Source organism: Eubalaena glacialis, chromosome 4 (genome assembly GCF_028564815.1).
Source record: "Eubalaena glacialis isolate mEubGla1 chromosome 4, mEubGla1.1.hap2.+ XY, whole genome shotgun sequence".
Taxonomy (NCBI): domain Eukaryota; kingdom Metazoa; phylum Chordata; class Mammalia; order Artiodactyla; family Balaenidae; genus Eubalaena; species Eubalaena glacialis.
Genome location: NC_083719.1, coordinates 178,506,745 through 178,534,239, shown reverse-complemented (window position 1 = coordinate 178,534,239; position 27,495 = coordinate 178,506,745). Strand labels below are relative to the sequence as shown.

The following is a 27,495-nucleotide window of genomic DNA, read 5'->3' as shown; positions in this document are numbered from 1 at the left end:
AGAGTGTGGAGAAAAGGGAACCCTCTTGCACTGTTGGTGGGAATGTAAATTGATACAGCCACTATGGAGAACAGTATGGAGGTTCCTTAAAAAACTATAAATAGAAGTACCATATGACCCAGCAATCCCACTACTGGGCATATACCCTGAGAAAACCATAATTCAAAAAGAGACATGTACCACAATGTTCATTGCAGCACTGTTTACAATAGCCAGGACATGGAAGCAACCTAAGTGTCGATCTACAGATGAATGGATAAAGAAGATGTGGCATATATGTACAATGGAATTTTACTCAGCTGTAAAAAGAAATGAAATTGTGTTATTTTTAGTGAGGGGGATGGACCTACAGTCTGTCATACAGAGTGAAGTCAGTCAGAAAAAGAAAACAAATACTGTATGCTAACACATACATATGGAATCTTAAAAAAAAAAAAAAAAAAAAAAGGTTCTGATGAACCTAGGAGCAGGACAGGAATAAAGACACAGATGTAGAGAATGGGCTTGTGGACACAGGGAAGGCGAAGCATAAGCTGGGACGAAGTGAGAGAGTAGCATTGACATATATACACTACCAAATGTTAAATAGATAGCTAGTGGGAAACAGCTGCATAGCACAGGGAGATCAGCTCGGTGCTTTGTGACCATCTAGAGGGGTGGGATAGGGAGGGTGGGAGGGAGACGCAAGCGAGAGGGGATATGGGGATATATGTATACATATAGCTGATTCACTTTGTTATACAGTAGAATCTAATACAACATTGTAAAGCCATTATACTCCAATAAAGATGTAGAAAATAAAATAAAATTGAAAAAAAAGAATAAACTGCTGATAACGTGACAAAGATAAATTTTATGGGCACTATATTAAGTGAAAACACCAGACAGAAGAGGGCATACTGTGTGGTTCTATTTCTCTGAACAGGAAAAACAGATTTATGGTGATAGAAGTCAGAATACTGGTTACCTCTGGTGATGGGGCTTATTGACTGGGGTAGGGCCCAAGGGAAACTTGCGGAGAGATAAAGTATTTTACATTTGATGTGGGTGGTATAGACATATAAAATTCATTAAGGTATACACTAAAACTTATGAAATTTTACCTAAGTTATGCCTCAATTAAAGAACTTTAAAACACAAAAATAGAATCATGTGAGTACAGGTTAAAATGGAGAATGGCCCCCTGGGGTGAAGCTCTGTAGAGAGAGCCAGACTCCGTCACTTACCACCTTGCATACCTCTGTAAACTCACCTCAACTTTCCAGGCCTCAGTTTCCTCATCTGTGAACTGGGGATAATAACCAGTACCTTCCTGAAAGTCTCACTGTGAGGACTAAATAACCTAAAAGATGCAAAGTTTAGGGTAGTAGCTACTATCTAGTAATAGTAAGCACTAAATAATTATTTGCTAGTATGATGATAAGTGGTTGAATATTCATTGCTAGGGAGAAAGATGGTCACTATAAGAATAAAAGGAACAATTATCTGGAAACTTATAAAATGTCAAAAATCTTTTCATTTAATTCCATTCCTTCAAAATATATGAAACTTAAAATTGACAGAATTACAAGACTTATTCAGTAATCCATACTTATGGTGGGAGAGTTTAATGTAGCTTTCTCAGTACATGATAGATCAGAAACTGCTAAGGACTGAATGTTTGTGCTCCCCAAAATTCACATGCTTAAGCCTCAGCCCCAAGAGGACGGTATTAAGAGGTGGGGCCCTTGGGAGGTAACTAGGTCATGGGGATGGAGCCTTCATGAATGGGATCAGTGCCCTTATAAAAGAGATCCCAGAGAGCTCTCTTGCTCCCCTTCTGTCACATGAGGACACAGCGAGAATATGGCCATCTATGAACCAGGAAGTGGGCCCTCACCAGACGTCAAATCTACCAGCCTTGATCTTGGACTTCCAGCCTCCAGAACTGTGAGAAATAAATTTCTGTTGTTTATAAGTTACCCAGTCAACAGTATTTTTGTTATAGCAGCCTGAGCTAAGACAGAGACCAATATTTTAAAATGTGTAAAAGACTTTTAAACACAAATAATATGCTCCATCTAGTGGATATATGAAGAATACATTGATTTCAACTACCCACGAAGCATTTATAAAAATTGACCATATACTAAGTGCATCAGTTAGAGACTGCATTCAGCCATAATAAACCCATCCCTGCCTTCCCCCAGACTCTCCCCAAAAAAGACAATGTCATGTACCAGTAAGAAGTACATCTTATTCGTGTAACAGAATGACCAGAAATAAACAATCCAGGGCTGGTACAGCCATACAAGGACACCAACTGGGGAACCAGGATGGTTGTGACTTCTGGTCACACTCTCTTTAGCCTGTGGCTTTTGCCCTCATGGTCACAGGATGGCTCCTCTAGCCCTGGACACGGTGTCTGCTTGTACAGAAGGCAAGAAGGAGAGGGATCTGGCTAAATGAAACCACTCCTTTGCAACATCTTTCCCAGGACTCACACCCAGCGATGTCTCATACTGGCCAGGACTGGAGGATGTGGCCTCGCCTGGCAGCAAGAAGGACAGGAAGATGGAGGTGTTTTAATAGTGCACATTCCCTGATGGTGCTGTGGTTTGAATGATGCCCCCACAAAAGATATGTCCACCTGGAAACTATGGATGTGATCTGATTTGGAAAAGGGTCTTTGCAGATTTAATTAAAGATCTCAAGATGAGACCATGCTGGATATCTGGGTGGACCCTAAATCCAATGACAAGTGTCCTTATAAGAGACAGAAGAGGAGAAGACACAGAAACACAGAGGAGAAGGCCATTTGAAAACGGAGGCAGAGATGGGAGTGATGCTGCCACAAGCCAAGGAACACCTGGAGCCATCAAAAGTTGGAAGAGGCAAGGAAGGATCCTCCCCTAGAGCATTTAGAGGGAGTGTAGCCCTGCAGACACCTTGATTTCAACTTCTGCCCTCCGGAACTGTGAGAGAATAAAATTCTGTTGTTTTAAGCCACAAAAATATATATATATAGTGCACAGTCCCAATCTGAACAAAAAAAAAACCTAAGTGCTTTTGTAAGCAAGAAGGGGCAATTTTGGTAGGCAACTAACAGGACATGCCACACTAGACCTAAAAGCAAATCTCCACAAATACTTAACATTCAACAACATAAAGACCACACACCCTGCTAAGAGTGTAATTAAATTAGAAACCAACAACAAAAAGGCAACTAAAAAAAAACACCCATATATATGCAGGAACTTTCCAGAACAACAGAAACAGTCTATATCCTGCCTGGAGTATTGATTACATACAAGTATACATCTGTCAAACTCATCCAACTGTACACTTAAGATTTATGCATTTCACTACAATTATACCTCTATAAAAATATACCCATGTACTTTTATTTAAAAACCTAATTCCATTTAACTCGTGTGTCAAAGAATAAGTGGTAAAAGAAGCTAAGACAATATTAAGAATTAAACCAAAATGAAAATATTATACATTGAAACATGGGATGTCGCTTAACGAGTACTATGAGAGATGATCACAGCCTTGGATGTTTATGTTTTTACAAATTGGAAGTTAATCAGCATGGGGCCCACCGTACGCAAGAGACACTGATAAAGGCAGGCCGCCAGTCCTGACGTTTTCTCTCCCGGCGTGAGTCCTTTTATGCACGGTAAGTGAAGAGCTGTGCCTGAAGGCTTTCTCACACTGATTACATTCGTACGGTCTCCCTGCAGTGTGGGTTCTCACATGTACGATAAGGTGTGAAGACTGGCCAAAGGCTCGCCCACACTCCTGACACGCATAGGGCTTCTTGCCGGTGTGGGTCCTCGAGTGTTTCCTGAGGGATGAGGGCTCACTGAAGGCTCGCCCACACTCCTGACACGCGTAGGGCTTCTCTCCCGTGTGGGTCCGCATGTGACTCTTAAGGGTTGAGAGACGACTCAAGACCTGTCCGCAGGTGGCGCACTCATAAAGCTTCTCCCCTGTGTGGATCCTCTTATGTACGTTCAGGTGAGTGCTCGTCCGGAAGGGCTTCCCACACTGGTTACATTCGTACGGTTTCTCTCTGGTGTGGGTCCGCAAGTGTGTCTTCAGTGATGAGTGTTCCCTGAAGGCTTTCCCACACTGGCCGCATTCAAAAGGCTTCTCTCCAGTGTGAGTTCTCACGTGGCTCCTCAGAGAGGACGGCTGGTTGAAAGCTTTCCCACAGTCCTTACATTCATAGGGCTTCTCGCCTGTGTGGTTTCTCTGGTGCAAGATCAAGTTAAAGTTCCTCGTGAAGGTTTTCCCACACTGACTGCACTCGAAGGGTTTCTCTCCAGTGTGAGTTCTCATGTGCCGCCGCAGATTCGAGGAATACTTGAAGGCCTGCCTGCACTCCTGACACTCGAAGCACTTCTCCGCAGTGTGAGTCTTCTCGTGCCTGATGAGATCGGAGCTGTATCTGAACGATTTTTCACATTTGTTACACACATAGGTTTTATCCCCGCTATGGATTTTCTCAGGCACGATTAGGTGAGCGGTCTGGAAGAAGGATTTTCCACTCTCTCGGCATTCACATGGGTTCCCTCCTGCAGGAATTCTCTGGTACTGAAAAAGTGGTTTGATGCTATTAAAAGGCTTCCCTAGTACATTGCATTTATAGAGTTTTTCTCCAGTCTGAGGTTGCTCCTGTCAATTGAGGAAAATGGGAAGACCAGAGGCTTTATTGCATTCACAGATATTCTCCCCGAAGTGAACTGAGTATAGGAAAGAGACATTCCTATAGCTGAAGCTTTTACCATTTTAGTGTATCTATACCATTTCTACCCTGAGTTCCTTCAAGCAGATACTCTGCCACAAAGAGTATCATTTTCATTACTTTCATGGGGCTTCTTAGATGTAGACTTTTTCTGAATTGTGTAAGGCTAAATTAAGTTTTAAATGCTCTACATCCGTGTCAGATTTACGAAAATGGTTAGCTTTGGGAACTCTGTAAAGCCACGTCTTGATCTACATTTAGAGTTTTTCCCCAATTCATGACATTCACAGACTCTCTCCCAAGAAACTGCTTTCTCCTAGGTGAGTACCACTTGCCTTGAATCTCTCTCTGGGTTTCTTGTGTTTCTAACCGACAGCAACCCCAGACATTTCCTACTGTAGAGGAACAAGAATAATCCCTTTATGCCTTACCCTTTTCGTGCCAATGGATGGAATCTCTGCAAAAATATCTTGGTTAGGAATTGTGTCTTGGGGTTGAAGTTGAGGTTCTGGAATGAATTAAGGGGAGGAAATATTAAGCACACAGAGAAGGAAACTGTGGGATCAAGATGACAAAAAAAGCTAGGCATGTGCAGATTTTTTTTTAATACTGATCCTAAATATGGGAAGAAACTATGAATAAGAGGAACGTATCAGAGAGTAAAGGAAAATTTTAAGGTGTTTGGCTATGTGAGGAGTCACGTAATCATAGGAACAAGGAATGGACCTAATGAAACTTAAAAGCTTTTGCACAGCAAAGGAAACCATAAACAAGACCAAAAGACAACCCTCAGAATGGGAGAAAATATTTGCAAATGAAGCAACTGACAAAGGATTAATCTCCAAAATTTACAAGCAGCTCATGCAGCTCAATAACAAAAAAACGAAAAACCCAATCCAAAAATGGGCAGAAGACCTAAATAGACATTTCTCCAAAGAAGATATACAGATTGACAACAAACACATGAAAGAATGCTCAACATCATTAATCATTAGAGAAATGCAAATCAAAACTACAATGAGATATCATCTCACACCAATCAGAATGGCCATCATCAAAAAATCTAGAAACAATAAATGCTGGAGAGGGTGTGGAGAAAAGGGAACACTCTTGCACTGTTGGTGGGAATGTAAATTGATACAGCCACTATGGAGAACAGTATGGAGGTTCCTTAAAAAACTAAAAATAGAACTACCATACGACCCAGCAATCCCACTACTGGCCATATACCCTGAGAAAACCATAATTCAAAGAGTCATGTACCAAAATGTTCATTGCAGCTCTATTTACAATAGCCAGGACATGGAAGCAACCTAAGTGTCCATCATCAGATGAATGGATAAAGAAGATGTGGCACATATATACAATGGAATATTACTCAGCCATAAAAAGAAACGAAATTGAGATATTTGTAGTGAGGTGGATGGACCTAGAGTCTGTCATACAGAGTGAAGTAAGTCAGAAAGAGAAAAACAAATACCGTATGCTAACACATATATATGGAATCTAAGAGAAAAAAAAAGGAATGGAAATAGTAGATAATTTACTAAGAAGGGATTCTATGAAGATTGGGACTGATGTTGAGAGAAAGTATTAGTAAGAACATACAGTGGGGAGGAACTGGATGAAATATACACATGGAAGTGCTAAATGTGAAAAGGAAGTAGGATAAATCTTTCTATGAAGCCAGAGTAAAGCAATAGAGATAAAAAGGGAAGGGAAAGAGGAAAGAAAGTGGAATTTACTGAGAGAGCTCAACCCAACATCCTTCCCCATCAAGGGCACTAAGCACCCCTAATCTGCCTGGTGCTCACCTAAGTGGGTTCCTGGTAAGATCCCTCTCTCAGTGACGCACAGCTCTTCTCTTTGCTCTAAATGGGAAAACGTACTGGCTTTGCAGAGTTGATCTCCTGCTCGTGGGAAAAGATGCAGGGTATGAGCAACTGTGCCTGCCATGCAACGGGAGCCAATATTCCAAAGTCTTTAGGGTCACTGGAGATGGGAATAGCAAAATGGCCTATATTCTGATGGCACGGCCGAGCTCTTTCACTAAGGAACCAAAGTACAAGCTCCCTCACTGGGTCCCGAAGGACAGTGGGATTCTCCAGTCCCCAAAACCTGGCGCCTGGCTCAGGGACACACTTGAGAAGACCAGAAACAATGGACAGATCTTCATTTCCAAGAGGAAACCACTAGACTATAAGCACCATGAAGGCAGGACCTGCCTGTCTCTTCACCTCTCGATTTCCGAAACCAGCACAGTTCTGGGAAACCACAGTAGCTGCGCAAGCGTGTGGATGAAGCGGCGAGGCTGGCCTTACCCACAGAGGCCAGGTTCCTATAGTTCTCCAGCATCACGTCTCTGTACAGGCTTCTCTGAGCAGAGTCTAGAAACAGCCATTCTTCCGGTGTGAACAGCACGGCCACATCCGCAAAGGTGACTGGTTCCTAAAATGCACACCCGTCCCTGCTCAGCCAGGGGCCACCCCGACCAATACTCAAGAGGACAGTGGGGGGCTTGCAGGCCTGGGGAAGAGACACCTCCATGTAGAGGATGTTCAGGCACAGTTCTGAGGTCTCTCAGCTCAGGCCTCAGAACTAGAACTCTTCACCATCTACTCTTCCCTCCCTAAATGACAGCATCCCAAGGGGGGGCAGCAAAGGACCTCAACTTCATGACAGGACTTAGTTATTAACAACTAGCTGGGAAGCCCTTCCCCTTTAGCCCCAGGGTCCAGCAGACCTGACCGCGTTACAGGCAAGAGAAAAATGTTTGGTAAATGACAACTGTTTGCTCCTGGGAGACCATGATGACTATAAGACAAGGACAGCTCACGTCCTCGCCCTGCTTTCCCTCCTGACATTCAGCTGAACATGGCCCTTGATAACCGGGGGAAGGCCTGAATGAGGGAGTGGGGTCACTGCCCACCCACTGCTAGAGGCCCAGTGCCTGGAAGCCTGGAGACCAGTCCTCTGGGGTCAAGAAACTCCCAGACAGGGGAAGGGGACAAGGAGGCAAAGCAAGAAGAAGAACAAGTATTTGTTACTTACCTGCAGACAAATGTTCAGTGTCCCAGGAGCCACGGCTTCTTCCTCTGTGCTCTCCTCCTGGAGCCAGGCGGGGTCCTGAGCAGGCACTGCTGCAGGAGAAGAGGGGAGCCGTGAGGGTCTGGGCCTGGCCCAGTGACCCCACTTGCAGGGCCAAGGGCTGCCCACCCTGTGAATGACCGCATGTGCACACACATATGCACACACTCCCAGGGACACACACATGTAATGTACACAGAGAGATGCATGCACATATGCTTGCACACACTCCCAGCTGCTTGGGCACACATGTACACTCACACACACCAGTACACACGCATGCATACACTCACACAAATGTTTATATACACACAGACACACCACGCATACACAGTATGCGCATACCCACACTGACAAGCACACACACAAACACACAGAAATACACAGACATACACACAGACACACATGCACGCACGCACGCACACACACGTTTCCTCTGTTCCAAATCTCCGGAGCCACAGTCTCAATTCACCAACAGACTCTGAAGTTTCTGGGGCACCCCTTTCTCCCCCTTGATTCAGCCCTGGGTCAGCTGTTCCGCCCTAGCTGCTGGGCCCCTTCCTCTGCCCCGACTCTGCAGGGCCGGTAGCACCCCAGGACTTACCACAAGCAGGGGACAGAGAAACCGCCACCTCCCTGTGAGTGTGCCTGAGAAGGAAGCGTCCTTCCTTTCCTGCCTTCAAATCGATAACATCCCTCATCCGCACCAGGCCTCCTCACTCTGGCCTGTTACAGAGGAGCAAGTGATTCCCCAGCCAACCCTTGTCTCCCTGCACCCTCACCTCCCCTCTCGATGGGACCTTTCCCCTTGGTAATTAAACCTGAATCACGTCCAATCCCTGACCCCATGTTATTAGTTTCCCGGGGCTGCTGTAACAAAATACCAAAACTGGGTGGCTTAAAGCAACAGAAATGTATTCTCTCAGAGTTCTGGAGGCCAGAAGCCCAAAATCAAGATGTGGGAAGGGTCACACTCTCTCTGAGACTCTGGGTAGAGTCCTTCCTTGCCTCTTCTTGGCTTCTGGTGGTGAAGGTCAATCCTGGGCTTGTAACTGCGTGTCTCTCCAATCTCTGCCTCTGTCATCACATGGCTGTCCTCCCCCCTGTGTGTCCCTGTCTTCACATGGCATTTTCCCCTTCTTATGAGGGTACCATTCATATTAGATTAGGGCCCACCATCATGACCTCATCTTAACTTGATGGCATCTACGAAGACCCTATTTCCAAATAAGGTCACATTCACAGGTACTGAGGGTTAGGACTTCAATATAGCTTTTTTTGGGGGGGGGGTCACAATTCAAGCTGTAATACTCCACCCTTCCCTCTAGCTACTGTTCTCTCTCTCTGTTCCCCATCGTGGGCAATCTCTGTATCCATTTTCTCACCTCCTACTCACTTCCCAACATCACCATTCCAAGGACCAGCACCTCACTAGGATCACCCGTGACCTCCATCCAGAGTGGGGATCTAGTTGAAATGTTCAGTCATCAAATCCCTCCATCTTAAAACCCAACCCCCTGGGCTTCAGTGCCCACCCCCCAGCCTCCCTCCCGGTTTCCTGTATAGGCTCCTCCTCCATCACTTGCTGGTGTCCCCATGGCGCACACCTTCCTCTTCTCACCTTGTAGTCTCCGCCTCGGAAGGCACTGTCCCCGTCTCTGGGCATCAATTCCCAACTACCTGACAAGGCCCAAATCTCCAGGCTGACTCTCACATCTGCACTCCAGACCCATATACCCAACCATTGGCTCTGATATCTCCACTCATCTACCTGGGGGAATACGAATGAAACATCCAAAATGAGCTCGAGAGGGGGGCTGCTGCCCCAGCAGGCGGAGGACAGAGATTCAAGCCACAGAGGATCATTCTCAGGCTTTGAACTTGCCCTGCTGGGTTTCAAACTTACGTGGGACCCGGGACCCTTGTTTCCTCTCCCTTTGGGAACAGGAATGTCTATCCAATGCCTGCCCCACCATTGTATTTTGGAAGCAGAGAACCTGTTTTCTGGTTTTACCAATTTACAGATGGAGAGGAATTATGCCCCCAGGATGGATCACACCCCCAGTCTCACCATACCTGATTTAGATTATTTAGATGATAAAATTTGGGACATTTTGAGCCAATATCTAGATGAGATTTTAGACAGAGTTGATGCTGGAATGGGTAAAAACTTTGGGGATGTTGGGATCATGTGACTGTATTTTGCATGTAAGGAGGATATGAATTTGGGGGGTCCAGAGAGCAGACTGTTATGAGTTGAACTGTGTCCCCCAAAAAAATAACAAGTCCTAACCCCCAGTACCTCAGAATATGACCTTACTTGGAAATAGGGTTTTTGCAGATGTTAAGATAAAGTTATGGTGGAGTAGAGGGCCCTTAATCCAATACAAATGGTATCCTTATAAGAGGAGAAGAGATACCGAATCAGGGGAGAAAGCCACGTGGCAACGCAGGCAGAGATGGGAGTGATGCATCCACAAGCCAAGGAATACCGAGGCTTACAGCAACCGCCAGAAGCTAGGAAGAGGCAAGAAAGATTATTTCCCTACAGGTTTCACAGGAAGCATGGCCTTGCCGACACCTTGATTTCAGACTTCTGACCTCAGAACTGTGAGACAGAAATCTCTGTTGTTTCATCCACTCCATCCAAAAAACAAAAAATGCACTCATCACCTTCTTCTCAAAGCCTGTCCTTCTTCCAATGTCCCTGATCTCAGATGAGCAATCCCACCCCCTCTGACCCCAACAATCAGTCAAAAAAAAAAAAAAAAATCAGTGATGACATTTCTACACCCACCTCCCCACCTCCACCCACCCCATTCCCCTTCCTCCCACCCTGTCCCCGCTATGGGGAACGCCTATATCATACCTTCTCATTTGGACCCACTTAAATGTCACTCCTTCGGAGAGTCTCTCCTCCCCAATACCCTTCTTTTCTCTAAAAAGACCCTCTCCTTTCTTCACAGCCCTTATCTATCTATAACCAGCTACTTTTTTTTTTTTTTTTTTTGCTTCCTTAGGTGATTATCTTCCGTCTCCCCCAATTGACTGGCAGCTTCGGAAGAACAAGCCTGGAGTCCTTTTCCTTTTGCTACACCCTCACCCCCCAACCGTGCTTGGCACATAAAAATGCCCTGGAATGTCTGGTAAACGCATGCACACATGACTCACCAAACTATCTCAACTCGACCTCCTGTGTACATCTTACATGGTTCCTAGCTTCCCTGCTGTGCAGACAAGAGTTAACACAGCAGGCCTGACTGCTCTCCTCAGCAAGGTCTGCCAGCAAGGTTGACCCTTAGCTGGCCTCTGGGAACTTGGATTTCGAGAGGGTTCCTACCACCTTAACTGATAAGAGGGGCTCACTCTCTGCTTAAACTGTTTGTACAAACAGTGCAGTTTATGCTGAATGCCTGTTTTCCTTCTGGAAGTCTGGAATTTAGGTATGTGCTGGGCAGAGGGTGCCTACATGACCAGCCCCCAGGGAAAACCCTGGGCTCTGAGTCTCTAATGAACTTCCCTGTAGATAACACTGCACACGTGTTGTCACAGCTTGTTGCTGGAGGAATTAAGCGTGTCCCTTGCGACCCCCTTGGGAGAGGACTCCAGAAGCTTGTGCCTGAATTCCTCCAGACTTCACCCCATGAGCCTTTTCCCTTGGCTGATTTTGCTTTGCATCCCTTCACTGGAATAAATCATAGCCATGAGTACAACTGTAAGCTAAGTCCTGAGTCCTCCTAGCAAATCGTCAAACCTGGGAGTGGTCTTAGGGACCCCTGACACACCTGCTCCACACTCACCCCCAAGTCTAGGCCACCACCATCCTTTTCCTAACTGCCTCCACCCACCACTCGTATCCTCCCGAGGCCCATCCTCCTCCCAGGTGCTGAAAGACCAGGCTCTTCTTCCCCAATCTCCAGTGGATTTTAGAGATGCCATTCCTAAGCCTGAACTCCTCTCCCCAAACCTCCAAACAGCCCAACATCTAAACGATACAGTAATTATTATGGTCTTAAGCTAGCACTTGTCCCCAGGCGTCAGGTGGCAGTGTCTAGTATCTTAGCTCGGGCAGCTATAACAAAATACCACAGACTGGGTGGCTTAAACAACAGAAATTTATTTTCTCAAAGTTCTGGAGGCTGGAAGTCTGAGATCAGGGTGCCAGCATGGTCCAGCTCTGGTGAGAATGCTGTTCCTGGCTGGCAGACATCTGCCTTCTCACTGTGTCCTCACATGGTGGAGAACTCTGCTTTTCCTCTTCCTGTTCTTATAAGGACACCAGTTCTATGGGATCAGGGCTCCACCCTTAAGACCTCATTTAACCCTAACAACCTCCTTAAAGGCCCTGTCTCCAATACAGCCACATGGGAGGTTACGGCGTCAACATATGCATTAGAGGGGGACAATCCATAGCACCTGAAGACGTCTTTGGTCGTCATGACTAGGGTGTTATGGGCTGAATTGTGTCCCTCCAAAAATTCATATGTTGAAGTCCTAACCCCTAGAATCTCTCTCAGAATATAACTTGTATTTGGACATAGGGTCTTTTCAGAGGTCATTAAATTAAAATGAGGTCAGTAGGATGGGTCCTAATCCAATGTAATTGGTGGAAATTTGGACATGGACACATACAGAGGGAAAATGCAGGAAGAAGACGGACATCAACAAGCCAAAGAGAAGACGCCTGGAACAGATCATGGCCCTCAGGAGAAATCATCCCTGCCAGCATCTTGATCTTGGACCTCTGTCCTCCAAAACTGTGAGAAAAAGCAAAGTTCTGTTGTTTAAGCCACCCAGCCTGTGGTACTTTGTTATGGGAGCCCTAGCAAACTAATGCAGGGGGAGGTGGTACTGTCAGCTAGTGAGTAGAGGCCAGGGATGCTGCTAAACATCCTACAACAAGCAGGACGGCCCCCACCACAGAGATCCAGCCCCTATGTCAGGAGTGCTGCAGTTGAGAAACTTGGTCTAAACTTAAACTTCCCAGAGCTCCTCTCTGCCCCCCAAGATAAAGCCCTCTTGTTATATGCTTCCATTGCATTCCGGTCTCCATTTAAAAATCTGACCACCGAGCCAGACTGTGAACTCCATGGGGGAGGGCCTCAGGGTTTGGTCTGCAATTGTTTCCCAGTGCCCATCTCACCACAGGATGACAGTGGTGAGTACTTCAAGAGTACCTTCCGGAGTACTTCAAAAGCACAGAGCACACCAAGTACTTCAAGAGTACTTTATGCCACAGATGGCCAAAAAGCACATGAAAAGATGCTCAACATCACTAATTATTAGAGAAATGTAAATCAAAACTACAATGAGGTATCACTTCACACAGGTCAGAATGGCCATCATTAAAAAGTCTACAAACGATAAACGCTGGAGAGGGTGTGGAGAAAAGGGAACCCTCCTACACTGCTGGTGGGAATGTAAATTGGTACAGCCACTATGGAGAACAGTATGGAGGTTCCTTAAAAAACTAAAAATAGAGCTGCCATATGATCCTGCAATCCTGCTCCAGGGCATATACCCAGAGAAAACTATAATTCGAAAAGATACATGCACTCCAATGTTCACTGCAGCACTATTTACAATAGCCAGGACATGGAACCAACCTAAATGTCCATCGACAGAGGAATAGATAAAGAAGATGTGGTATATATATACAATGGAATATTACTCGGCCATAAAAAAGAACGAAATAATGCCATTTGCAGCAACATGAACAGACCTAGAGATTGTCATACTAAGTGAAGTAAGTCAGACAGAGAAGAACAAATATCATATGATATCACTTATATGTGGAATCTAAAAAAATGGTACAAATGAAGTTATTGACAAAACAGAAATAGAGTCACAGATGTAGAAAACAATCTTATGGTTACCAGGAGGGAAAGTGGGGGGAGGGATAAATTGGGAGACGGGATTGACATATACACACTACTATATATAAAATAGATAACTAATAAGGACCTACTGTATAGCACAGGGAATTCTAGTCAATACTCTGTAATGACCTATAAGGGAAAAGAATCTAAAAAAGAGTGGATATATGGATATATGTGATTCACTTTTCTGTACAGCAGAAAGTAACACAACATTGTAAATCAACTATACTCTAATAAAAATTTTTTAAAAAAACGAGTACATTATGGCAGAGCCTGGCCCAGAAGGCGTACCAAAAATATATAGAACAACATATAACCCAAATCTAAGAATTACTTCCTGTCAGTGCCATAATACAGATTCCAAATGCAAGACTGGATGATATGATTAATAAACAAAATTTATTATTCTTACAATAAGGCAAGATGGAAGGAAACAAATGCCTTGCAGTTCAAGCTACGATGTTATTTGTCCTCCAGAATTAATTTTTTCCCCCACTTCTCAGGAGATGTGGCTTTTAACCTCATTTTTTAAAAGCTCAGTTCAAACATGTGCTACTTATAGTAAATTCAACTGTAACCTTGAATTACAGCATCGACATGCTTGTGCAGTGGAGATTTTAACCGTGCCCCAAAAGAGGTCTGGCCTTTGCCATAGTTGAGTGGGGACTGCTCTTCCATAACAGAAAGATCTGAGACCAAAAAAAACAAAAAAAGAACCCCAGCCCACAATCCCTAGAAAGTGCCTTTCCCCTTGCATATGTAAATAATAAGAGATTGCTTCATATATTCTCTCCCTATGGCAACGACTGCAGTCAGAGGTAAAGAAGGCGATGCAAGTTCCCAGACACAACACAGCAGAGCGGGGCCCGCTGGCCGTCAATTCCACCCAGCTCTCACTCACCAGAACCCCCAGCCCCCAACAGGTTGAGGAGGCGCAGCACAGGCTCCGGCGTGGCCACCCTCTGAATCTGCACAGCCACCTTCAGCCCCTGGACAGAGCGACAGGAACATATTAGTCACACAGTCGGTGGGGTCCACTCACACCTGCTCACCCAGACTGAATTGGCATGACTGGCCCTGCTTTGGGGAACACACTGAACATACAGGGACAGGCCCTGTTCCCTTGTCCAGGTTTACAATTCTTCAGTATAAAGTTAACCACTGTCGTGGAATTTCAACTCCAAGATGGGATGGAGAGAGGGGGCCTGGGTAGGGGAGGCCTCCTCTGAGCAGCCTCCGGTAGTGGGGGAAATGCTGGAGCAAACAGGGGCAGTGGGTGGCCAGCAGATTGAGGGGTAGAGGGAGGATGCAGAGGTGGACCCCTGCAAATGAGGGGACGTTAGTAAACTATTCCGGAGGGGAAGTCCTGCTGTGGGAGAAAGGACCTGAACTCTCCTATACCGCCAGCCACTCCCTTGGGAAGGGTATTTGAACTGACTTGCATTTCTAAGGGATGCCTCTGGCCTCCGTGTCCAGGGTGATGCCCAGTGGCAGCAGGAGCCTGTCAGGAGCAGTTCCCAGGGGTCCAGGAGAACTGATGGTGGCTCTGGGCAGGGTGGTGACACCAGGGACAGAAGGAGCAGTCAGAGGTAGGTTTATATTTTGGAGGAAAAGTTCATAGGACTTGGTGGTGGATGGGAAGTAAATGTGGCAGGTCCCTCAGAGCAGGTGACGGGCAGGGACAGGTGAGAGGAGGCCCCTTCTCCTCAGCGCGGGGCTCATAGCACACCTTAAAGTGTCCTTCTCTGTAACTCTCTCCACCTCAGTACCAAAACACAAGGCCCTGAGCCAAGAGCTTGGTTACCGGCCTGGACACTCTTCACACAGCCCTTGGACCCACTCATTCCTGTAGGTTTCCTGGCCATGGACACGGTGGGAATGAGGGTGGAAGGACTGGACGAAGAAAGGCTGGACCCAGAGAGGCAGGGCCTGGACCCTAGTTGCTAGCCCCTCCCCTAGGACTGCTCTGGGCCTGACATCACACTAGGGATGTTTACATTCAACGCAGAAACGCCATGGCGTGTCCAGTAGTTCCTACCAGGAGGTAAGCCTGGGCCTCCAGCATGTTCCCAATTCCCCCAACAGTTGGCAGTTGGCCCTAGATTCATCCCTCCCTCCTGCCTCCCCACCTAACAAAACTCCTGAACCCCAGGCTTTCCTGGCTGGGGCTGGGGCCCTCCCAGCAAACCACCTCCCAGGCTTACTGTGTCTTCAGAAGACCAAGGTGACTCCTGGAGAGCTGACCGGTCCCCTGGAGTCAGAGGTGTCCCCCTCTCTCCCATCATGGGCTTGATCTGCACCCTCAGGTCCAGCCCCAGCCCCTGGGAAAAGGCACGGAGGGTGCTGAGCAGGACAGAGGCGGTATGGAGGCCGTTCTCGCCCTCAGAGACCCTAAGTTTGGGGCTAGTGTCATCAGAATTTGGGGAACGTGGGCCTGGTAGTTTCAGACCTGGTGACTCCCCCTATTGCACTGTGGGCCCCTGCCACCAACGAGGACTGATCACGCCAGAGACTTGGAGACAGACCTGACCCCTTTCTGGTTCTGGAGAGGCCCTGTCTGGAGGTTAGGCCACAAGCCCTTGGAGGCTCTACAAGATATTTTACTAGAAAGGTTTCTATAGAAAGGCTGGGAGCCCTTGGCTCTGAATATGAACTTCATTCTATGTTTTCTTAGATTCCATATTTGTCTATCTGGCATCCATCAATCACAGGGCCAAACTAATGGCCACAGTTGTTTACATCTCCCCTGTGATCCACAGCTCATACTCCGAACCACCTCCTTTATCTAGTTTTCACACACCAAGCCAACATTCCCCCCGCCCTAAATCACCAAGGCCAGGTACCAGACAACTGGGGACAGCCCCTGTGCCGCAAGATCCCCCAGAATTATTACTCAAACTCACCAATCCTAAGCTGTTTACCCTGCCCTGCCTTGCCTTTCCTACAGAAAACCAATAAAGGCTCTGGCCTAGAGTCTCCCCTCACTCCTGTCAGCCTCCTGACTGATGCTGGTGTTTCCTCGTGTGGCCCTGTGTGGCGTGGCCAGCCCCCTCCTCTCAAGAAATGTAAGTCGCTGTCACTGGCCTCTCCATGTCATCGCTCAGTCACCTCCGTAAATTGAAATCCCGGGGGTACCATTTTGAGACAAGTGTTTTAATCAGAGTAATTCTGACACAGATCACTCTTGTTGAAGGTTTTGAGGAGTTCCGCCTATTTGCTCAACACATACTTATTGAGCACTGCTAGTACAGGCACTGGGGATCCAGCAGAAAACAAGAGGTGAAACCACAGGCTTGAGGAGCCGGGTGTTGTGCGGGAGAGGTGGCGTGGGTGGCCCTGGGACATCAGGAAGGCTGAGCCTGGAGATGCCCATTCTTTGGGGCTACAGGGCCTTGGTCTGTCCCTGGCCACCAGCACTTATTCACACGTGACCTCAGAGCTGCCATAAGGGGCCCCAGTGATTGCGACAAGGGGTGACAGTGACAACCACATGGCCTAGAAGGGATAACCAAAGGTTCAGCCACATCGACCAAGTATCAGGATGTGCGATCCTCAAGCAGAAGACCCTGGTGGCTAAGACGGCGGTCCCTAGAGACAGGCCTGGATTTGACTCCCAGCCTCACATATGCGGGACCACTTAGGGGCATATTCAGGGATGAACTGCTTGATTCCTCTACACAGAAGGAACTGTAGTGGGATTCCTCTGTATAGAAGGAAGTGGACCACTTATGCCCACTCAGAACATTCTGTGACTGCCTGTGTTTCCAGATGCAGCAGAAGCCCCTCCTCTCCCACACTCAGTACTCACTACTGAGCTGGCAGTGAAGTTCTGTGGAAAGTGCTGGAACCCCATACTGAGAGGAAAGAGCCCACAGAAACCACAGAGGACACCCGTCCCTCATGGCCCGTACTCCCTCCCTCACACGGTCCATCTGCTGATTGAGGCACGGTGCCGGTAGGGGCCTGGAGCCGTCTCTACCAGCACCCATCTGTTCACTCCTTCACTCAACAGGCATCAATCGAGAGCTCTATAATGGCACACAGAACACTCTATAATGGGGTTGCTGCAACAACGACATCAGATGAGGCCCCTGGGATCCAGCAGCTCCAGTAAGACATCTGCAGATCTTAAGGTCTCAAAAAGCCAGCGCCCTTTCCCAAGCAGCTACTGGAGGACGTTCTCTTCCGAAACAAGAGTGTAAACCAAGGACAAGGAGGATCTGGGCACTAAGGAGAGGGCTCGGCTGCCCTGAGGTCTGAGGCCAGCCATGCAGGGCGAGAGTTTCAGCTGCCTGGCAGCCACTCCACACGAGGCTGTGCAGGGTTGAGGCTCTGCGTGCTCAGGGCACAGGAATGGAAAAGCGGTCTCTACTACCCCGGCCTCACCACCCCATGCACTGTGCCAGTGTCTCTGACACTCTGAGGCTGACACCATCCGTGACAGAGGTGGCGAGGCACATATTGAGGGAAGCTAGAGACCTCATTGGCTCTGGGACAAAGAGGCCCAGCCTGGGGGTGAAGCTGGGCTCTGTATGTCCCTCTATCCAAATCTTAGCCATAACCCTAAGCTTCAAAACCCCAAGAATGGGAACTCAAACTTGGAGGCTCGGTAGTTTAGGAAGGCAGGAATTCAGGGTCAAAGGCGGGATGGCAGGACTCTGCATTTTCTCACGCACCATGCTGTGCAAGCTGGTTCTGAATGCCTATCCACTCTTTGACAAGGGCTTCCTTCCCGTGTGGGGTCTCAACTTGTCTCCCCAGGGGTGTGACAACTGACAACTTTCCCACGTTCTTTACAATCAGAGTGGCCCTCTCTCCTGCAGGTTCTCTTGTTCAGATCCAAGTTATAATTCCTCCAGGAGCCTTTCTCACCACGGTTAAATCATCAGGTGGCTTCCCTCCAGGGGGAGTTTGCTCCTGACAAGCGGTGGATGATGACAAAAAGGTCACCCAGGGATGCTCCTCGTCAGGGGCACGTTTTCAGCATTTTCAAAGGTGCGCCTTGTTCAGACAGGTCGAGTTCTTCCAGGATGTTGCAGGCTCCACCACTAGGTTTTCTCACGTCCTGAACTTACATGGGGCATCTCTAACAGACAGCATGTTTCTGATCGCTGTTGAAGAGTAAATCACACTGCATACAATCGATGTCTGACTCTCACTGATGGAAATGTTTACTCAGGGGAACCTTCTATGAAGAAAGAATCTTAAGTGATAGGTGGGATTTGCCCAAATTCATGGGTCATGGATGCTCCCTCCAGACACTTCATGTCCTTGAGGAAACGCCCTGGCTCAAATACCTGCCTGGCCCTGGTGTGCGTGTCCAACTCACGTATTCCTCAACTTCTTCTATGAGAGGGAGTAAAGAATCATCACCCGTGAATCTTACCATTTGCAAATCATGGGATGAATTTTCCTCCAAAATATCCTGCAGAGGAGTAGACTCTTTGGGTTTAAGTTGAGATTCCCAGTCTAAAATGAATTGGAAAAAAAAAAATTACCTTCTTTCAAAAAGAAGTAGTGGCATGATATTGACACACACAATATGTTTGTTTTTTTTTTTTAATATTGACCCTAAACTTGGGTCAGTACTGAAATGGAAGAAGGTATCAGTGAGAAAGTGAGGCTCTAAAGAGTAGGAATTGGGCAGTGATGGGAATGAGGTGGAAGTGAGAGACTTTTTCCCAGCAAAGGAATCCGTGGAGATTGAAAGTGACGTTATCAGACAGTGTTACCAGGCAAACAAGTAAGAAGCAATTAGACAAGGAACACACAAAGAAATGTTTGGTTTAAAGAGGAATTGGACAATAATTGTTTGTATGATATGGAGAAATTGGAACCCTCATGCACCGCTGGTGGGAAAGTAAAATAGTGTGATTATTCTAGAAAGCAGTTTGGCAGTTCTTCAAAAAGTTTAAAAAATGACCCAGCAATTCAACACCTAAGTATATACCCAAAAGAAATGAAAACATATCCACATAAATTCTTTATTTTTTTAAATTTTTGAATTTTATTTTATTTATTTTTTTATACAGCAGGTCCTCATTAGTCATCAATTTTATACACATCAGTGTATACACGTCAATCCCAATCGCCCAATTCAGCACACCACCATCCCCACCCCACCGCAGCTTTCTCCCCTTGGTGTCCATGTTTGTTCTCTACATCTGTGTCTCAACTTCTGTCTGCAAACCGGTTCATCTGTACCATTTTCCTAGGTTCCACATACATGCATTAATATACGATATTTGTTTTTCTCTTTCTGACTTACTTCACTCTGTACGACAGTCTCTAGATCCATCCACGTCTCAACAAATGACTCAATTTCGTTCCTTTTTATGGCTGAGTAATATTCCATTGTATATATGTACCACGACGTCTTTACCCATTCGTCTGTTGATGGGCATTTAGGTTGCTTCCATGACCTGGCTTTTGTAAATAGTGCTGCAATGAACATTCGGGTGCATGTGTCTTTTTGAATTACGGTTTTCTCTAGGTATATGCCCAGTAGTGGGATTGCTGGGTCATATGGTAAATCTATTTTTAGTTTTTTAAGGAACCTCCATATTGTTCTCCATAGTGGCTGTACCAATTTACATTCCCACCAACCGTGCAAGAGGGTTCCCTTTTCTCCACACCCTCTCCAGCACTTGTTGTTTGTAGATTTTCTGATGATGCCCATTCTAACTGGTGTGAGGTGATATCTCATTGTAGTTTTGATTTGCATTTCTCTAATAATTAGTGATGTTGAGCAGCTTTTCGTGTGCTTCTTGGCCATCTGTATGTCTTCTTTGGAGAAATGTCTATTTAGGTCTTCTGCCCATTTTTGGATTGGGGTGTTTGTTTCTTTAATATTGAGCTGCATGAGCTGTTTATATATTTTGGAGATTAATCCTTTGTCCGTTGATTCGTTTGCAAATATTTTCTCCCATTCTGAGGGTTGTCTTTTCGTCTTGTTTATGGTTTCCTTTGCTGTGCAAAAGCTTTGACGTTTCATTAGGTCCCATTTGTTTATTTTTGTTTTTATTTCCATTACTCTAGGAGGTGGATCAAAAAAGATCTTGCTGTGATTTATGTCAAAGAGTGTTCTTCCTATGTTTTCCTCTATGAGTTGTATAGTGTCCGGTCTTACATTTAGGTCTCGAATCCATTTTGAGTTTATTTTTGTGTATGGTGTTAGGGAGTGTTCTGATTTCATTCTTTTACATGTAGCTGTCTTTTACATGTAGTTTTCCCAGCACCACTTATTGAAGAGACTGTCTTTTCTCCATTGTATATCCTTGCCTCCTTTGTCATAGATTAGTTGACCATAGGTGCATGGGTTTATCTCTGGCTTTTCTACCTTGTTCCATTGATCTATGTTTCTGTTTTTGTGCCAGTACTATATTGTCTTGATTACTGTAGCTTTGTAGTATAGTCTGAAGTCAGGGAGTCTGATTGCTCCAGCTCTGTTTTTTCCCCTCAAGACTGCTTTGGCTATTCGGGGTCTTTTGTGTCTCCATACAAATTCTAAGATTTTTTTGTCCTAGTTCCGTTAAAAATGCCATTGGTAATTTGATAGGGATTGCATTGAATCTGTAGATTGCTTTGGGTAGTATAGTCATTTTCACAATATTGATTCTTCCAATCCAAGAACATGGTATATCTCTCCATCTGTTGGTATCATCCTTAATTTCTTTCAACAGTGTCTTATAGTTTTCTGCATACAGGTCTTTTATCTCCTTAGGTAGGTTTATTCCTAGGTATTTTATTCTTTTTGTTGCAATGGTAAATGGGAGTGTTTCCTTAATTTCTCTTTCAGATTTTTCATCATTCGTGTATAGGAATGCAAGAGATTTCTGTGCATTAATTTTGTATCCTGCAACTTTACCAAATTCATTGATTAGCTCTAGTAGTTTTCTGGTGGCATCTTTAGGATTCTCTGTGTATAGTATCATGTCATCTGCAAACAGTGACAGTTTTACTTCTTCTTTTCCAATTTGTATTCCTTTTATTTCTTTTTCTTCTCTGATTGCCGTGGCTAGGACTTCCAAAACTATGTTGAATAATAGTGGTGAGAGTGGACATCCTTGTCTTGTTCCTGATCTTAGAGGAAATGCTTTCAGTTTTTCACCACTGAGAATGATGTTTGCTCCACATAAATTCTTATACATGAATGTTCAGAGTAGTACTACTCCCAATCACCAAAAAGTGGAAACAAGCCAAATGGCCATCATCTGATGAATGAATGAACAGAATGTGGTGCATCCACACAATGGAATATCACTCAGCCTTAAAAAGGAATGAAGCATTTTATGCTACTACATGGAAGAACCTCAAAAACATGATGCTGAGTGAAAGAAGACAGATACAGACATATGATTCCATTTATATGAGATGTCCAGAACAGGCAAATCCACAGAGACAGAAAGTGAATTAGTGGTTGCTGGGGGCTGCAGGAAGGGGGATGGGGGGACTGCTAATAAGTACAGGGTTTCTTTTTGAGGTGATAGAAGTGTTCTGGAACTAGATAGTGGTGATGGTTGCACAACTCTATGAATATACTAAAAACCTCTGAATTGTACACTTTAAAAGGGTGAATTTTACAGTACGTATCTTAAATTTTTTTTTAAAAAAAGAAATTGGAACAGATCTTTTTCTGAAACCAACAAAAAGTAAGAGAGCTAAAAAGTGAAAAAAGAAGAGCTAAAGGAACTCACCCCAAACAACCTTATTTCCCCTCAGAATAAAGAACCTTAAAAATGCCCTCAGACTGACACTTCCCAGCAGCACCCACCCTCCAACCCCGGTCTGGTTGGGTCACAATATGCTACGCCCCCTGGTACTCACCCACACCCGTGGCACAGAGAATGCCTCGTTCTGCTGTCCTCAGCTCTTCTCTTGGCCCCACCTGGGAGACCAGACAGGCTTTGCAGGGTGGAGTCCCTGCTGGTGGAGAAAAACATACGTGCTGAGGGAAGGGAGGGTTTGCAGAGGAAAATGCATGCTTCCCCAGCCTGCCCGCCCTCCAGCTGGACCTCAGCTCCTGACCCCAAGCAAGTACGCGGGGTACCTAAGTGATCACATCCAGTTTTTAATGAACTCAGTGAGGTTCTTTCACAAGGGCCCAAACCACAAACGCTCCCCTCTCTGCCCCATGGAACTGAGGTTCTCTAAGTCCCGAAGTCCAAGGTCAAGGTCAGTGAGACCCACACGAGTGACTATGGAGAGAATTAAGTAAAAGAAATGCATGGAGCTGTTATCCTGTGGAAGCCCATGAACTGGAAACCCACACTACATCACTGTGGTCACGTGGCAGGCACTTAAAAAGCATTTGCATACAGGAAGGACCGGAGTAGCACCAGCCTTACCCCGGGGGGCCAGGGTCCTGCAGTTGTCCAGCAGCACGTATCTGCACAGGTTCCTCCGAGCGTCATCCAGCAACGCCCACTCCTGGATGAGCCCCACTGCCACATCCTCCAAGGTGACTGATTCCTAAGACAGTACACATATTCCGGCTCAGCAAGGACCACCCTCACCATTCTGCAGTACGAGGGGTTATCCCTGGGGAAGGTAGACCCAATGCAAGAACATTCAGAGTGTTCTCTCCAAAGCAGGGCTTAGCAAACCCAGCCTGCCTCCTGTTTGTCTGAAAAAAGTTTTACTGGCACACAGCCACACCCGTTTGTTTGTCTCTACGGCAGTTTTTGTGCTACAAGGGCAGAATTGAGGAGTTGCTGGGACAGAGTTCATATGGCACACCCAGCAGAAAATATCGACTTTCTTTTAACATTTGGACAGATCCAAAAGTATAAGCTTTGGCTCTCTGTCACCCCACTAACCAGTGATGGCAGAGCCTGTTCTTCTCACTTTACAGAGCTTTTCCTAAACTCCTTATTTAAGACATCAAAAGTTTGGGTTTGATCTTTTAATTTTCATGAAGTCCCTAGGACGCCGCCCAAGACATAGATAAGCATTTAGACATTTTTTATGCCTGTTAAAATAGGACTTCCATTGCATCTGAGAAGCTTGATGGCCTTTTAATCTCAGAATTCTCTAGAACAGCACTGACTGGTAAAGCTCACTGTGACGATGGGAACGTTCTATGTCTGCACTTTCCAAAAAGGCAGCCACTGGCACGCGTGGCTACCGAGCACTTGAGAAATGTGCTTTGGGTGACTGAGTAGCTGAGGTTTTAATTTTGTTGGATTTTAATTAATTTTAATTTTACTGTATAGAGCCATGTGTTTTTGGTAGGTCTCACGAGCGATGGCAGGGATGGCCCTGGAGCTCTGCTGCTGCCGGCTCTAAATGAGCCCCACACTGCAGTCAGACTCTGGAATTAGGCACAGAACCCCAGGGTCGCTTTGGGAACCCTCCACCCAAACCAGTTCCCTCTGGAGGTTGTGTACTGAAAGAGGTTGCCAGGTCCTGGGGACAGGGCTAAAGATGCTCCACACTTCCCTCCTCTTTCTTCCTCAGTTGGGAGGCAGGCAGAGAGGAGACAGGGCCCAGATTACATAATTATCCCCCCCCCCGCAACCATCCTAACCCCCCCTTCCCCCTCACCATGACACCAGCGCCAGGGTTTAAAGTTTCAGTAGGTGTCCTTCCTGCAATAAGAGAGACGGAGGTAAAAGAAGAAATGAGAGTGGAAGCAAAACACCAAGCAGGGGTTTGGCCCAGGTAATTCCATTTCTGTGGACCACCAGCAGGGTGGCCAAGCGAAACATGCTTACCCGGAAATTATCTCAATAAGGAACATATTGGGCCCCGAGCCACCTTTCACACCACAGGCCCTGACCGTTTCTACTGGCTCCAGTCACCTAATAAAAGGATCATTTCTCCTCTTATCCTCCCTCTAAACACCTCTAACATCCTCTACTTTTCCTCCACTGCCCTTATCAAGTTGCGATTTTTTAATATGTATTTGTACAGGTAAGTTTGCCTCTCTCTCTCCAACCACGATGTAAACTCTCGAAGTATAGACCTGTGTCCACTTTTTTCAGGACTCCAAATCCTGCCACCAGAACAGCACTTGATAAGTACTAAGTACTTTATGTACTAGGGGTTGGCAAACTTTCTGTAAAAGGCCAGACAGTAAATATCTTAAAATTTGTGGCCCACATGTATAGCAACTATTTAACTGTGGTTATAGCACAGAAACAGCCACAGGGAACACAAAAACACGTGTTCCAATAAAACCTTATTAATAGAAACCAGCACTGGGGCAGATTTGCCCACAGGCCACAGTTTGCCAAGCCCTACTCTATATCATGTGGTAGAGAGAATACATCGATCACCAAATTCTCTCAGTTCTACCTCTTATGCATCTCAAACATTCCATCTTTTTCAATTCCACGATCACCACCAAGCCCCAACTTTTCCAACTCCACAATCATCTGAGTCCTGAACTAACCCAAGCTGCTATATGTGTGGACTTTGCATTCATTCTCGTCCATCCTAAACACCATGCTCAACCCAGGAGTTGGTGTTTTGTTTAGATCACAAACAAAACCGTATTACTCCCTACTTAAAACTCTGATTCAGTGGCTTCCCACTGGCCTTAGAACAAGGTCCAAAGTTTACCATGGCCTTCAGGGCCCTGCCCTCCTCTCCTCCTGGCTCATCCATTCCGTACTTTGTCTTCTGTGTTTTTAGCTTTCCCTATCTTTTCTCAGCTCCTGGAGTACACCAGGCTTTGTACTGCCTGAGGGATTACGCATCCACCATTCTTTCAGATCTCCTCCCCACTCCGACTCCACAGCCTGACCCCTGTCTAGCTACATACAACTCATCTTTTAAGTTCAAACATTTGTCCCGTTTAAGATATTTTTGCTGATCTCCTCCTCAAGTTCCCCTGTTCTGTGTTTCTACATCACCCTTGTCGTTATTAATTTAAAATCTGTCTTCCCAGCTAGAATAAAACCTCCACAGGGGCAAGCACTAAATCTATTTCAGTCACATTGTTTCCCCTGTACAGGGCCCGGTTCATTGAGGGCATCCCCAATGAAAATGTGCCAAACAATCAACACTCCTCAAGAATAATTCAATATAGTTAGACTAAGAAGGCATGTGCCCGCATGCACACACACACACACACACACACACATAAGACAACACAAGTCAAAAATAAAAATGACTTAAAATGCCTGTTCATATAACAAAAATCACTACACTAGATTTCAGCTGTCTTTAAGAAACGTTAATTCTTTCTAAAAAGACAAGGTGGGACATGAATCCTCTCTAAAAACAAACACCACACTCATCAAATTGAAATCTGATGCTTAATTTTCCTCCAGAATTAATTTTTTCCCCATTTCTCGTTAGAAGTGAGTCTTAACCCTATGATTTAAAAAAGACATCCCGGGCTTCCCTGGTGGCGCAGTGGTTGAGAATCTGCCTGCCAATGCAGGGGACACGGGTTCGAGCCCTGGTCTGGGAAGATCCCACATGCCGCGGAGCAACTAGGCCCGTGAGCCACAACTACTGAGCCTGCGCGTCTGGAGCCTGTGCTCCGCAACAAGAGAGGCCGCGACAGTGAGAGGCCCGCGCATCGCGATGAAGACTGGCCCCCGCTTGCCGCAACTAGAGAAAGCCCTCGCACAGAAACGAAGACCCAACACAGCCAAAAATAAATAATAAATAAATAATAAACAAATTAAAAAAAAAAAAAAGACATCCCATTTACTACCAACTCAATTTCAATTCCCGGTACTAAAAAAGCTTATGTTCTTTTTCCTGGAGTCCCATCTTTTGAAGCCTTATGGCGATTTACAGGTTGGAGCCAACTTGAAAAGAACTGAATAGTCTTACTTTTCTTTGATGTTAATAAGACTTGTGACATAAGTGAGAAATAGCTTTTATTAGGACACGCTCCCCTTACAGTTAAGAAAACTGATACAAAGTAAAAGTTAGAAGGGAGGGAGGGAGGGAGGGGAAAGGAAAGGAAAAGGAAAAGAAAGCTAAGTTAACAGGTCCTAAGGTAAGCAAGTGCAAATTGTCAGTCACCAACTAATTCATCCCTTGATAGAGGGTACATTCCATTTTTTAAATTCACATGCCAAGTCACTCAAACCAGTTTGCACATGTAGACTCAGACCTAAATTTCCATTTGCAGAGCTAGATAACCTGAAACGTAATATGAAATAAAACGTGATTTATTAATAAACAGTTATCCTGCATATGGGAGATACGGTAGGCCTACAAATCGGGGAAGACGGGTGAGTGTTGGGGCCGGCTGGTGTCACCACTTCTTCGCTGCGGGACCTGGGCTCTACTTCGTGACTTCCCCTTCAGTTGGCGGATGACAGTCCTGTTGGCCCGAACAAGGGGTACCTGAGGGCGACAGACCGGACAGGGGGAGCCCGGCTGCAAAGCCGAGATGTGCGGGGCCCATCCCGGCCCCGGTGTTACCGCGGGGAGGAAGCACCTCGGCCCGGGCGGCCGTCCTAGGCCCTCCGGCCCCTCCCCGCGCCCGCCGAGTCCTCCCCGCCCTCCCGAGGGGCCTGGCCGCACCTGCAGACCGGCCGGAGACACTCCCATCGCAGCGCGCCGTGCGCCAGTACAGCCGCCACCATCCGCCGCCGCTGCGCACTTCTGCTTCCGGTGTCAGGGCCACCGGGAGCGGAAGTGGTCGGGGCACCGGCCCTCAGGGCCAGAGGAACTCCGGGCAGTGGCGGAAAGGTTGACTCCTTCATCCAACCTTGGACGAAAAATTCTACTTTCCTTCCCCAGGGCTGCGGGCGAGGTTAAGCTCTGGGGTGGGGTCTGACCGGACCTAAAGAGTGGGGTTGGAGCGGGGTGTATGCCGACTGGTCG

The 27,495-nt window shown here is 46.2% G+C and overlaps 1 protein-coding gene across 7 annotated transcripts; it reads right to left on the bottom strand.

Moving 5' to 3' along the window:
* Positions 1 to 3,398: 3,398 nt before the first annotated feature.
* ZNF333 (zinc finger protein 333) lies at positions 3,399 to 27,495 on the bottom strand. Of its 7 annotated transcripts, XM_061190404.1 has the most exons (12): positions 27,193 to 27,495; positions 24,244 to 24,287; positions 23,046 to 23,169; positions 22,525 to 22,623; positions 19,085 to 19,167; positions 15,903 to 16,019; positions 14,600 to 14,687; positions 7,784 to 7,872; positions 7,054 to 7,180; positions 6,547 to 6,642; positions 5,164 to 5,240; positions 3,399 to 4,662 (listed from the first exon to the last, which is right to left on the bottom strand). In XM_061190404.1, the coding sequence occupies exons 2-12, from the start codon at positions 24,244 to 24,246 to the stop codon at positions 3,565 to 3,567; spliced, it is 2,001 nt and encodes a 666-aa protein (XP_061046387.1). In that variant the 5' UTR covers positions 24,247 to 24,287; positions 27,193 to 27,495; the 3' UTR covers positions 3,399 to 3,564. The 7 variants fall into 7 exon arrangements, with proteins under 7 accessions (XP_061046387.1, XP_061046384.1, XP_061046388.1 ...); XM_061190401.1 differs by lacking the exon at positions 24,244 to 24,287; XM_061190405.1 differs by lacking the exon at positions 24,244 to 24,287 and having other exon boundaries at positions 3,399 to 4,581.